At 35.3% G+C, this 14,565-nt stretch overlaps 1 protein-coding gene across 5 annotated transcripts in view; it reads right to left on the reverse strand.

The window, feature by feature from the left end:
• Positions 1–2,349: 2,349 nt before the first annotated feature.
• Positions 2,350–14,565, reverse strand: part of LOC121381295 (epidermal growth factor receptor kinase substrate 8-like) — a 135,965-nt gene continuing 123,749 nt past the window's right edge. For all 5 annotated transcript variants that reach the window (XM_041510543.1, XM_041510544.1, XM_041510546.1 and 2 more), the window contains 4 exons: positions 14,300–14,471; positions 12,226–12,361; positions 10,689–10,845; positions 2,350–7,773 (listed from right to left, as the gene is read on the reverse strand). In XM_041510543.1, the coding sequence (XP_041366477.1) occupies positions 7,658–7,773; positions 10,689–10,845; positions 12,226–12,361; positions 14,300–14,471 (581 nt within the window). In that variant the 3' untranslated portion in view covers positions 2,350–7,657. The remainder of the gene's footprint in view (positions 7,774–10,688; positions 10,846–12,225; positions 12,362–14,299; positions 14,472–14,565) is intronic.

A 14,565-nucleotide genomic window follows, 5' to 3' on the forward strand; every position in this document is an offset into this window, starting at 1 on the left:
CCCCCCCCCCCCCCCCCCCCATGTAGTGGCGACAGCGGGTTTCCTCTAAAATCTGTGTGGTCCTTGACCATACGTCTGATGCCACATAACCATAAATAAAATAATAAAATAACTGATGTTACATGACGCTATAAGGAAGTTTGGCTCAATCAGAAGTGGTGTTTAAAAAATATCAGTTTAACCGATTTATCGCATACTTTTGTTAATGGAAAAAACAACCAAAGAATGGTACAAACTTTATAAACATTACACCAGTAAAAAAAATGACAACTAAATAATTTATTTACTAGTACAAACAAATTTATTGGAATTGGGCACATTTTTTTTTAGGCAAAAATTGGGTCATGCTAGGCAGATGTCAACAATTTGCCATCTTCATGCAACTCCGTCTGTCTCCAACGGTTCTATTCAGTCAATTTGCCAGATTCTGTAGATTCACCGATTTCATAAGATTTGCTACAATGTGACAGCACGGGAATCTAGTCTTAACTTGATGCCACTCTGTTTACATGGCATATAAGCATGTTACAATTTCGATATTCTTATGGGGGACCGCTCTATAGTCCGAAGGTTCAATAGTCCAGGGTTAGGTCTATAAACCTTCGGACTACTAAACTTAGGGTTAGGGTTGAACCTTCGGACTATTGAACCTTCAACCTATAGAGCTGTAACCTTGTTACGTTGTGCAAAGATTACGTGAGATACATTATTTTGTGTAATAAATGCATATTAATGGAACAATTCTGAAATAGGTCACTTGTAACTACACATGTGATATGACACCTTAAAGGGGCAGGAATCTGATCAAAGCATTTTAATAGAATTAATTTCCTGTTTGTTGGGAAAAGTAATAATAAATTTGTTTACAGCTATTTTGTAGTAACCTGTACTTAATTCTATAATTGTATGTTAGAGAATTTGTTTTAATTCACTTAATTTTCTTCTTCTGGGTTCCACCCTGAAGCTCTTGATGGGTCAGAATGACTAAATTCACAAATTATTTTGTTTGTTTTTGCAAATGATCTGATTCCTCGGCTGTCAAAACTGGCAAATATTTTTTCAATTGTAAGGACGCATGTGCCATAGCTACTGTGCATATTTCTAACATCTAATTTGATTAAACTGTCCTGGAGTAGCAGACATTTCTAACATCTAATTTGATTAAACCGTGCTGGAGTAGCAGACATTTCTAACATCTAATTGAATTAAACTGTGCTGGAGTAGCAGACATTTCTAACATCTAATTGGATTAAACCTTGCCGGAGTAGCAGACATTTCTAACATCTAATTTGATTAAACTGTGCCGGACGTTTACAACATCTAATTTGATTAAACTGTGCTGGAGTAGCAAACGTTTCTAACATCTAATTAAACTGTGCTAGAGTATCAAACATTTCTAACATCTAATTTGATTAAACTGTGCCGGAGTAGCAGATGTTTCTAACATCTAATTTGATTAAACTGTGCCGGAGTAGCAGACATTTCTAACATCTAATTTGATTAAACTGTGCCGGACGTTTACAACATCTAATTTGATTAAACTGTGCTGGAGTAGCAAACGTTTCTAACATCTAATTAAACTGTGCTAGAGTATCAAACATTTCTAACATCTAATTTGATTAAACTGTGCTGGAGTAGCAAACGTTTCTAACATCTAATTTGATTAAACTGTGCTGGAGTAGCAAACGTTTCTAACATCTAATTAAACTGTGCTAGAGTATCAAACATTTCTAACATCTAATTTGATTAAACTGTGCTGGAGTAGCAAACGTTTCTAACATCTAATTAAACTGTGCTGGAGTATCAAACATTTCTAACATCTAATTTGATTAAACTGTGCTGGAGTAGCAAACATTTCTAACATCTAATTAAACTGTGCTGGAGTATCAAACATTTCTAACATCTAATTTGATTAAACTGTGCCGGAGTAGCAGACGTTTCTAACATCTAATTTGATTAAACTGTGCTGGAGTAGCAAACATTTCTAACATCTAAATAAACTGTGCTGGAGTATCAAACATTTCTAACATCTAATTTGATTAAACTGTGCTGGAGTAGCAAACGTTTCTAACATCTAATTTGATTAAACTGTGCTGGAGTAGACGTTTCTAACATCTAATTTGATTAAACTGTGCCGGAGTAGCAGACGTTTCTAACATCTAATTTGATTAAACTGTGCCGGAGTAGCAAACATTTCTAACATCTAATTTGATTAAACTGTGCCAGAGTAGACGTTTCTAACATCTAATTTGATTAAACTGTGCTGGAGTATCAAACATTTCCTTTTCATTTCAAAATTGGTGTTTACAAACACAATCTTATTCATAGCTATAAATAAATACACAATAACAAAAACAAACTTTTTAATGTTTTATTAGTACATGTATTAAATTTAACAAGTGCTTGTTACATAATTATTATAATTATGTGTATTATGCAAGAATATTAGTGTGATAATTAAAACAAAAATATTAACAATAAATATAATTAAATATTCATGTTATACACTCTGTTGTACAAGTATTCAAATCATAAAATTGCCTCAATGTGACACCGGGACTGTTGGTAAATATATGATTGATAAATGACTGTTACATTTTCCTGAATCAACAGGTATTTTCCTTTAACTCCAACACATTGGGATTCAATCATTTAGCTCAGCAAGCAGTTTCTGTCAAATAGATAAGCATATTGATCAATGATGTAACCAGCTGTAAAGGTTAACTTTATAATAAAAGTATTAACTTCGAGCTATAGAGTTTAAATCTATTTCACTGTATACTTTGTATTCCCAGTAACAAGTAAAAAGTGTTTTGCCACTACGAACTACACATAACCAAGTCTTTAGCGGCATACATGGAACCATCGTTACGCACAAGATGGAACAGATCTTCAGGCAGTGCATCTTGTTTGCGAAGATCGACAACAGATTTATGCACAAGATGATTAGTGCAGTCTGTGGCCCCGGCTATTCCACAGTGGTTCGGACTCTACGTCAACGACAACATCTGGTGCTGTCACTCCGGGAATCTCCAGCCTCCCAAAGTAGAACCCAACCTTACCTAGGACAGGTAACCTCCTTTTTGGGCTTAGTTGGACTTAAAATGGTTTGGCCGCAAAACAAAATTTTTATGTTTATTTTTTTATAAATAGTCCAATGCACTTTACTTTGGCGCCCACTCAATTGCTCAAATCACCTTAAAACCTTTTAGGCCGAGCACTCAAAAATATTTTTGGTTTTAATTTCTTAGTCTGGACATAGTTAGGATGCAGGTTATTCTCCGTAGGACTTAGGCTTTTTCACCTTTTACTAAATTTTTATTCCAACTTCCGCCCACTTCAAACTTTTGTCCCATGTGCAAAAATAAAAGTGTTCATTGTTGGCTATTAAGAGTCCTTTATTATTATGTAATATTTTTTTTATTTATATACAGGTTTTTTGTTGTTGTTTTTTTTGGACATCACTCCTCTCTTAGATAAAAGAAAGGTTGATTTAGAATCTACTATGATGTGTTTAAGAGTCTGTAGAATTCCAAAACTCATGGCAACATGCCTCTGACCCATCACCAGACCCATCACCAGACTCATCACCAGACCCACAAACAACAATGAACTGTACAGCAATCTTTGCCAAGATCAGTGCTCCCAAACACAAGACCTTTTAACATTCTGGAAAGACTTCCTTATTTTACCCTCTCAAAGACAAGGCATTAGATAGAGCTTCATGGAATCGACTATTTTGCCAAATGCCCATTCGATTATGAACTGTGCAGAGATATATGTCCCAGGTCCCTGTTCAGTGAAGCAATCTTAGCACTAAGATCACTTTAAGTGCATAAGGTAGTTATGCACCTAAGGTGATCTTAATGCTAAGATTGTTTCGTGGCATGGAGCCTTAATCATGTATTACGGTTTTGTCATTCAGATTAGCTATAAAGTTATACAACATGTACCTGTATTGCTTTAAAACAAAATGCGAACAGTATATTCCACTGGCACATAGATGCATTAATTCTAGGTGGTAAAATCTGGAAGGCTCTTCAAAATTCTCTACAACTGACCAGCAGTAGTGAACAACTTAACAGATATATTACACATTAAGTCTTACATGTACGTTGCTATTACAACATCTCTCCTATAACCACTGATCACCTGAGTTATGAAAACTAATTATTTTAAAATATTTCATTTTATACATATTTCAGGGGTGGCACAGATGGTACGGCTAGTACGGGCTAGTACGGCCATGGCCGTACCACTTTTGTGTGTGTGGGGTATATTTGCTACATCTGTGAAAATGTCCTTACAAGTCATTTGAAACTAGAATCTGGCAACCATGAGCCGTACCACTATTTTTTTACACTGTGCCACCCCTGTTTTTGCATACTATAATGCATAATTATATTAAGTGATTGCATTCTACAATAACATTAAATATTATTAATTATATTAATAATAATATATACATATTAATACATTATTATATACATCTTATATATTTAATTAGCTTTAATGTACACAATAATATTGGCAATACAGTCAGCACACAATTTGGAGGACACCTGCACCCCTCAGTTTTATTTTCTGTCTCAGGTCAAGTCCCTGGCTATCCCGTGATGGACATGCCTGAAACCTTAGGGGCATGTTAAAATACTGTAGTTCATAGTCATAGTCCACCCCACACAGGGCCCATGAGGTGTAATTAAAAGTGTGTGTGGGAGGGGGGGGGGGGGGGGTGTCACTGTTAGTGGGATGATCTAGATTGGAAATTGGAGGGCCCAAAGTGGTTTTAGGGTATGCTCCTATGAGAACATTTTAAATATTATGTTTTCAAATATGGCATTTACAGCCTTCTGTGAACAGTAACTGAGAAAAGTGGGGGAGAACATGACCCCCACATCTTGTCCACTGTTCTGCAGCCCATGCCTCAAGGCTTTCAGACAGTACCTACAGACCAAGGAAACTGAAGGGCTGGAGAGGGGGCCTTAATGTGCCCTATATCACGACAATAAGATTTATCTCTTTCTCCTATTATAAATTTATAAAAGTAAAAACAGTAACCTTTAAAATAGCCAAGAATTGTGATCTCAAACTACCAGTATGCTAGTTGTTTTCCAGATACTGGAAAATTGCTAGGTTTTTTTGGTCATCAAAGATCAGAGTTTTATTGGAGCACATTTCCCCATGCCCATTAGATGCCTCAAACCTACCAATCCACACACTGTCTTACTATACAGGCCTACAAACTATCAGACTTTTAACTTTTATTTCACCAAAATCATTAATTAATATGGTAAAATTATGCCAGATTAGGAATGTGTTTTGTAGAAATAAGTGGGTTTGATTATTTTCTAGTCTTGTGAAAATAAAATTTACCAGCCTCTATTGGTGTACATTTTTTTATGGGGAGGACCACACACATTTGGGGGGGGGGGGGGGAGGTGTGTTATGCACTAACACAGTTTATGAATCTGTTAACTCATGGAAGGAAAATATAAAAGGTACTAAGGAAAATGAGGTTTGCTTTGGGAAGCCATGACCCCCTCCCTCAGTTATGCCAAAGGTGTAGTGGTTAAGCCATTGGTATTAAAGCTGACAAGTTCTGGGTTCGTATCTTGGTACTAACCAGTTAACAGTGAGCTTCACTGGGGAGGTGTATAACACCACTATACTGACACTCTCGCCAACAAGTAACAACTAACCCTCTGTCTTGAATTGGCAGCCCAGATCACTGAGGTGTGAACCCAGGACAATGTGCTTGAACCGTAATTGGATCTAGCTTGAAAATGAAGTTAACATCAATTAAGGAATGAGTTGTATATTTTTCTGATTATCGGTACAGGACTACTGGACTTCTTGCTAAGAACACAACAAAAATATGATTAATTCATTTTATATGTATACATGTATTATAAATCAAGAATTTTGTATGTCATACTTGCTTGTTTAGCTTTCAAGTGCAAGTCAAAAGTTAGGAAGAAAGATGATTTCCTCAGATTATTATGTATTAGGTTATCAGTTTTATCCTGTTCAGAATGGGGAATTCTGTTTGGCAAGCCGTACGTTTTTCATTCTTACCTTCACAGAATAAACCCAATAATTCTAACATATGTGATTAACCTGTTATTCTCTACATACATCACAGGGTTTCAGCAGTGCTGATTTCATTGGATTATAATATGTTGGTATTTCACTGGAGCAGCCAATCAGACATAATTAAAACAATATCACACAAATGGGATATATCACAGTGTTCTCTCCAACAGGGCTGTAAACATTGTCAACAGCCTCTTTGAAGTGATCTTCATTGCTAGACTGTTTTCTTGGCATTTGCACATTAAAAAGTAAAAGCTGAATTGATCTTTGAAAAGCTGAAAACTACAATAGATAAATAAAGATCATATTTCAGCATTTCAGATCAAATTCAGTCAACACTGTAAGAATTATTTTATGCAAAAAAAATCAAATCAAGGAGTTAAAATCAGATAAAAAGCTAAAAACAACAACAAAAAACCCCATGGTTGAACCATTTCAATGTAACCACATCAAATGTTCTATCAATACCATACTTTAAAACAAATTATATGTATTATAATAACAAAAAAGAAGCCACTTCATTTTAGCCCCTCATTCTAAAAAAAAATATGTATTAGAACATTTTTTATTGTTAAGTATTTTAGGGATTAATTTGAACATCAATTATCATTTTATCTAAACATAATATAACAACATAATTTTCATTAAATATTTTAATTATGCTTATAGAATGTTAATTAGGCTCATTAAATATGTATTGTTTAGAATTAGGTGTGTTTTAAGTACATGAATTCACACCTTCGTTAATGAGGGGTGAAACATGATTGTGCCCTCAAATTTAAATTGAGGGGTGAACTAACCACACATTCCCCTCTAACTCCATTTATTCTGAGGAGTGTGATTTTCCCCTAGACATTTTTCTGAAGTGTGATTTTTAATTTTCCTGGTTTTTAAAAAAAATTAAAATCTGTTAATTATATTTAATAAATTCAGTTTTAATACACATTTTGTGATTTGGTAAACATCTTAAACATAAGTAAACTTTACCTATACATTATTGTTTGTTGTTTTCAAAATGGGAACATCTTGCTATTCCTAAAGCTACATGTATTCCAGTGACTGGCCACTATACATCTGTCAATAATGTATGTCATAAATGTTGTCCTCCAGTTTATGGCAATTTTATTGTTCTTTGTATTTATGCAATAGGGCATGGTTTGGACTATTTATTGTAAATATTGTATATACAACATCTATATATTCAATCTAGATTAAAACCTTTGGGGTAGCAGATCTTTGGAATATAGACATGGCACTTTCAAAACTGTTATTCATTACCAAGATCATACCTGGAAATTTACTATGCCTCAGTTTGTGTAGATTTGTTTTCTCTTCAATTTACACCAACGTGAATGATCTCCCATTCTAGCCATTGGTCATTAAATTAATGTTCATTCACTACCTTAAAAGCTTATAAAAAAAAGTTTGGGAAATTTGTTTAAAGTTCAAATAAAATCCATAAAATGTTTATTACTAGTGTGAATGGCAATTAATATTACGGGTAGCAATAAAGTTTTCAGTTCCATGTGTGTAAAATAATACTGTGGAAAACAAACTGAATCTAGTAATTATAATCTGGAGATTGATCAAACACATTGTTTCCCATAATCCTCTTGCGCTGTCGAATAAGTAGGTCACGTAGGGTTTTTCCCGTGTCAGCTAGATGATCAGCAGAATCTAAAACATAGAATATCTTTGTTTTAACATACACAAGTGCCATGTGATAGAAACACATTATAGGGTCCATTCAGCAATTTCATATATACTGTGTATATATAGGTAGTACTATACCAAATAACTTCCGGCTGGGTCAAAGTTCGAGGTGCACCAAACTTTTGATAGAGAAGTGAACACCACAAGTCCTGTGATTGGTTATAAATGTGAGTGTGTTGGTTGTAAAAAATAATAGTTTCATCTGGGTAAAATAAATGTGCAATTTTATTTCATCTAGTACCAATGTGTCAAGTAGCCTTGTGCTTGAAACATGTATGGGGTACCTGTAAAAAAAAGTACTCAAATTTTGTGCGAAACTAGGGTAGTCATAGACGCTACCCGTTATCTCAGAAACGAGCAGCTTGACCCCCATTTTTTTCTGATTCACTTTAAGTGTAAGGGGTGGTAGTATTTATATCCGTGGCGTTTATGTCGGTTGATACGTTGCAGGTAGGAGTTTTAGCCGTATATGTTACTATTGTCGTCTATGGGATTTGATTTGGTAGTATACACCCTATAGCACATATTCAGTGCATAATAAAAAATAGTATGATTTTGTCATTTTATTTAATTAAACTATACTGGTTGATTAATTAGCCATCACTCGATCATGCAAGTTCACAATGACCTTGACCTTGACAATAATCTCTGTACATGGCTCTGAATGGAGTTTGAATCAAAGTTAGCACTGAAGAAAAGTTGGTTTTGGCCTATAATTCATACTGTAAAGATTTCAATAATTTCTTTTTACATGGTACTTGACTTGCCATATACAACTGCTCTTAAATATGGTATTATATATAGGCAACCTGAACTAAGATTTTAATAGCAATTTATTTTTATATTAAAAATAGCATGTGCCAGTAGTGGGTTAATGTCTTTAGTTTCCATTAACATTGTTAATTTTGTATGTATGAAATTCTGAAAACTCAAATTTGTAAAGAAGTTGATTTTTATTGTCATTTTGACATATTTATAGGGTGCTAAGTTATATTTTAGACACATTTGTAGTTTTATGCAAAATTTAAAGTAAATGTGAAGAAAAACTTTACCAAAAACATAATTAAATTTGTTGTCACTATTGTGCCTTCTGTTCTTATTTGTACATAACAATAAGGTTGTTAAACATATACTTAGATCTCCAGATCATTTTTTTCCCTTAATAATCACTTAGTTAGCTCTCATGAAAAGCATTTTGAGTTTATACTAGATTCAGAACCAATTTTTTCAGATTTGATTATCTGCCTTGGATTAAGTTGATAATTTATTTTATTGTTAAAGCTGTATTACCTAATGTTACTAGCTAAATAAAATGCTGGATTACAGATTGTAGGAATACATCTAATGTACATATTGTATTCATCCGGATTAGAAAATAATGCAAGAAAATAGATGTTCGGGTAATTTTGTCATTTAAAAATAGTTTTTTTCAGTAATTAATCAAAAATAAATGTGTTAAAGCTGCATGATTATTCCAGATATCACAACTATTAAAACCTCCAACTACAGTAGGTTATAAATAAAATATAGTCAGGAATATTGGTGGCTGCCAATGGTTTTGATGGTTCATTATGAAAATCAGCATGGCCGATGGATTTGAAATTCCCACACCTGGTAACTTGAAGACACCCACACCCAGCATACAGGATTTCCTCCCAACACTAATGTTCAGGACATTAAGTCATTACTTCATACAGGTACAGTCATGTTTGTGTTTCCTTCCTCAGACAGTGTATTTTTTTAATACTGATATTTCTTTGATGTGCCTGTTAAGGTCTTCATAATCTAGGGGTCAATCAAGTGCATGTGTTTTAATGGAATTCTTTAAAGGGGTAGAGGTACTCTGACTATCTTTGTTGTCTCTACATATATACCTGAGTACACACACTCAACTGAAAGTAAATATCTTCAGGAGTTTTATTTTAAAACATTTTGTTGTTTAATATGACATATTGCATTTGTACAAAACTATATGCAATATATATGCTTTTTGAGGTGTACATTATATTAGGTTGCACTGTAGAAACAACAGTTTCAGTGAGGTTGTCAGTTTATGTCAGAATACACCAGATCCTGGTTGTCATAAAGACACATAGCTGGACACTTTTTGAAAAATGTATGTTATCAGTATAGGTAGTACTATACCAAATAACTTCCGGCTGGGTCAAAGTTCGAGGTGCACCGAACGTTTGATAGAGAAGTGAACACCACAAGTCCTGTGATTGGTTATAAATGTGAGTGTGTTGGTTGTAAAAAATAATAGTTTCATCTGGGTAAAATAAATGTGCAATTTTATTTCATCTAGTACCAATGTGTCAAGTAGCCTTGTGCTTGAAACATGTATGGGGTACCTGTAAAAAAAAGTACTCAAATTTTGTGCAAAACTAGGGTAGTCATAGACGCTACCCGTTATCTCAGAAACGAGCAGCTTGACCCCCATTTTTTTCTGATTCACTTTAAGTGTAAGGGGTGGTAGTATTTATATCCGTGGCGTTTATGTCGGTTGATACGTTGCAGGTAGGAGTTTTAGCCATATGTTACTATTGTCGTCTATGGGATTTAATTTGGTAGTATACACCCTATACTCAACAAAAAAAATGTTGTCATCTCATAGACTCAATAAGTCTGTTCACCAGCTTAACTGACATATTGTTCACTCCTGTTCAAGGGCCTGCAGCTGTTGAATATTTAGCAGCTGAGGATTTTGCATGTGAACTCTTCTACCAGGTTCATCCACTAGATGTTCTATAGGATTGAGGTCTGGTGACACTGCTGACCATGTCCACGAGAGTTTGATTCAGAAAGGTGCTTTGGTGGTGTTGTTAAAGAAAACAAATTTTAACTTTTTAATTTACCCAATTCACAAGATTGGAACATACCTTCTGAACCATCACTGCTGTCTAAAGTATGCTGTGGCGTGATTGGTCGGAAATCAGGTGGGTGTCCCATGTGAGCCTCCTCCTCACTCCCCCAGTCCGCATGCTCCTTCCTGCGCTGCAGAATAGCTCGCAGTTCTGAGCCTCCTACAGTACCAAACTGGTAACAGAATGTATAAAATTAGCAAATTATTCTATACAGAGGTATACAATGTATATAATTAGCAAATTATTCTATACAGAGGTATGAAATTAGCAAATTATTCTATACAGAGGTATGAAGGTATGAAATTAGCAAATTATTCTATACAGAGGTATGAAGGTATGAAATTAGCAAATTATTCTATACAGAGGTATGAAGGTATGAAATTAGCAAATTATTCTATACAGAGGTATGAAGGTATGAAATTAGCAAATTATTCTATACAGAGGTATGAAGGTATGAAATTAGCAAATTATTCCATACAGAGGTATGAAATTAGCAAATTATTCTATACATACTATACATCATTTATAAATTTTGTACTATAATGTGATCTGTATTTTTTGTGAAAATATTCTCAGTTCATACTTTAAACAGGGTTGGTTGCAAAATGTTCTAGGGATGGGATGCAACATTTAAAGAAGGCACCTACAGTATTCAAAAGTATATTAACATGTATTATCTATAAGGCAGTCTTCCACGGATTCAACCAAATCATTACCACAGCCTCCTGCTAAAAGAAGTAAATTCACGGTATTTATTTTCTAAATACTCTGAAAACCAGATCCTCTGTAAACTGGACTTTCCTCAAAACTGGACATTTTACAGATTCTCTTTTTAAAAAGAATCCCTCTTATAACCAGACATTTTTCTGGATCCCAAGGGTGTCCAGTTTACAGGGGTTTCACTGTATATGTTTTAAAGTTTAAATCTGAAGAAGTATAAAACTAGTATCCCAAGTGTATATTAATATTGATGAATTTAGAAAATTAAATGTATCCTTCACTGATTGGAACGATTTCCGACCTGTTTCCAAGCCACAGGTAACACTTATTTACTTACACCACACATGATTTCCGACCTGTTTCCAAGCCACAGGTAACACTTATTTACTTACACCACACATGATTTCCGACCTGTTTCCAAGCCACAGGTAACACTTATTTACTTACACCACACATGATTTCCGACCTGTTTCCAAGCCACAGGTAACACTTATTTACTTACACCACACATGATTTCCGACCTGTTTCCAAGCCACAGGTAACACTTATTTACTTACACCACACATGATTTCCGACCTGTTTCCAAGCCACAGGTAACACTTATTTACTTACACCACACATGATTTCCGACCTGTTTCCAAGCCACAGGTAACACTTATTTACTTACACCACACATGATTTCCGACCTGTTTCCAAGCCACAGGTAACACTTATTTACTTACACCACACATGTTTTTCTGCCTGTTTCCAAGCCACAGGTAACACTTATTTACTTACACCACACATGTTTTTCTGCCTGTTTCCAAGCCACAGGTAACACTTATTTACTTACACCACACATGTTTTTCTGAACTGTCAAATGACTCTCCAGCTTGGCTGCCATTTCTCGACCAATCAAACGATCCATTTCCTTCCGGACTAGATGAAACATGTCATGGCCACTGTACCCTTCAAATGTCTGAACACAGCTGAAAATTGTGATAAAATAAACTTAGTATTTATTAGCCAGAGTGCTAACAGATACACAAACTGAAAACATTTGTGAGAATGAAAGTGATGAGATCTTTGCCAATATTTGGAATAATGAAAACTATTCAGATATGATTCCGTACTGCGGAATTCGTTAAACCTGACATGTTTAGGAAAAAACATACTGTCCAGATTATCGAGGTCTCACTGTAATTGGAACTTATTTATTGGAATACTAAGCAAAGGGGGCAACAAGGCACATCTAAGGAGATTCAGAAACATGTAAGTTAGGATTGGGAGGGTGGTGTCTAGAGGCATGGGGTTTTGTGAAGGTCACATTCAACAATTATATCAGAGGTGGATCTTGGGGGGCTTCAGGGGCCCGACCACCCTAAATTTTGCGATAGTTATAACTTTATTATATATTAATTTTAATTTTTTTACAATCCCCCTCCAAACTTCCCCCAAAGATCCCTTGGCATTCCACCTCATGTCATTGGGGCCCCCCTAAATGGATTTTCTGGATTTGCCACTGTATAGAGTATAATGGCATTAGTTTTAGTGTTTCACTGCCCTAGCGACCATGGCAGTTGGCAATGTTATGAAGAGTGCCGCAGTGTTTTCAATTTTCCACAGCATTTATTATTTCTATGTCACTTCATTTTTCTCAAGTACTTATGTATTTTTTGTAATACTGAAAAATTAAACACTTATTTCACCCATTAACAATAAAATTGCCGTGGAAAATGCTGTGATGACTATTTTTCCATGATATATTTTTGCCATGGCCATTGACAGGGTTGCCTGGACAGCACTATGTCCCACACTCTAACACTTACAATGGAGACAATTTGTTTGTTTAACAATACCACTAGAGCACACTGGTTTATTAATCATCAGCTACTGGACATCAAAAACATTTGGTAGTTTTGTCATATGGTCTTAAGGCCAATTCATACTTTGATTGCCGACCTCATGCGAAACAGTCGATGCATTGTAAATGAAAAAGCATTGAACGAACGTATACCAAAATATAATATGAACTGTGTTAAAACCACACTGACTTTACTGATTAGGTTTGAACAGAAGCAGAACTGGACGAGTCAACTACTTGCCAACAAGAGTCGGCGGAGAAGTACGAATCTAGCTATAGAGAGGAAAACCACTACATTTTTCCATTAGCAGCAAGGGATCTTTTATATGCACCATCCCACAGACAGGACAGCACATACCACAGCATGTGATATACATATACAATGTTGTAAAATAAATTAAAAAATGATATTCTTTAAATGTTTAAAATGAAATTTATTACCACTTTTGTTAATTTATTTATTAATAATTTTCCCATTCTTTTACTCATTAGTGAATTTTGCAATTTTTTTTAACAAAACTGGCCCCATGTCTGGAAATAATCCCACCCCAAACAAAGCTACAAATGAGTTGTCTTGACCCCCTGGGCGTATTCCTGGTAAAATACAGTACAGGTACCAGTCGTGGTGCACTAGCTGGAAATAATACCACCCCGAACAAAGCTACAAATGAACTGTCTTGGCCCCCTTGGGCTTATATTCCTGGTAAAATACAGTACAGGTACCAGTCGTGGTGCACTGGCTGGAAGAAGAAATGGCCCAACACTTACAATGGAAGGAGGGAAGGAAGGAAATGTTTTATTTAACGACGCACTCAACACATTTTATTTATGGTTATATGGCGTCAGACATATGGTTAAGGACCACACAGATATTGAGAGAGGAAACCCACTGTCACCACTTTGTGGGCTACTCTTTTTCCATTAGCAGAAAGAGATCTTTTATATGCACATCCAACAGACAGGATAGTACATACCACAACCTTTGTTATACCAGCTGTGAAGCACTGGCTGGAACAAGAAATAGCTCAACGGGCCCACTGATGGGTATCGATCAATCACTTACAATGGAGACAAGTTCTTGGACAGCAGCCACTCATGGACCTCCTCCGGCGTGGAGTGTTCCGTGATGTAAACCGGGCGGTAGGAAACCTTTGTCTGTGGACCGTGAGCAACCTTCATTCTCAACTCTTCATGGAGTTCATCTTCTCGTGTCTTCTCTTTGGGGTCTTTTGATTCTAGAAAACAGCATTATTAAGAGTTTGATTCTAGAAAACAGCATTATTAAGAGTTTCAAACTGGAAAACAGCATTATTAAGAATTTCATACTGG

Source organism: Gigantopelta aegis, chromosome 9 (assembly GCF_016097555.1).
Source record: "Gigantopelta aegis isolate Gae_Host chromosome 9, Gae_host_genome, whole genome shotgun sequence".
Taxonomy (NCBI): Eukaryota; Metazoa; Mollusca; class Gastropoda; order Neomphalida; family Peltospiridae; genus Gigantopelta; species Gigantopelta aegis.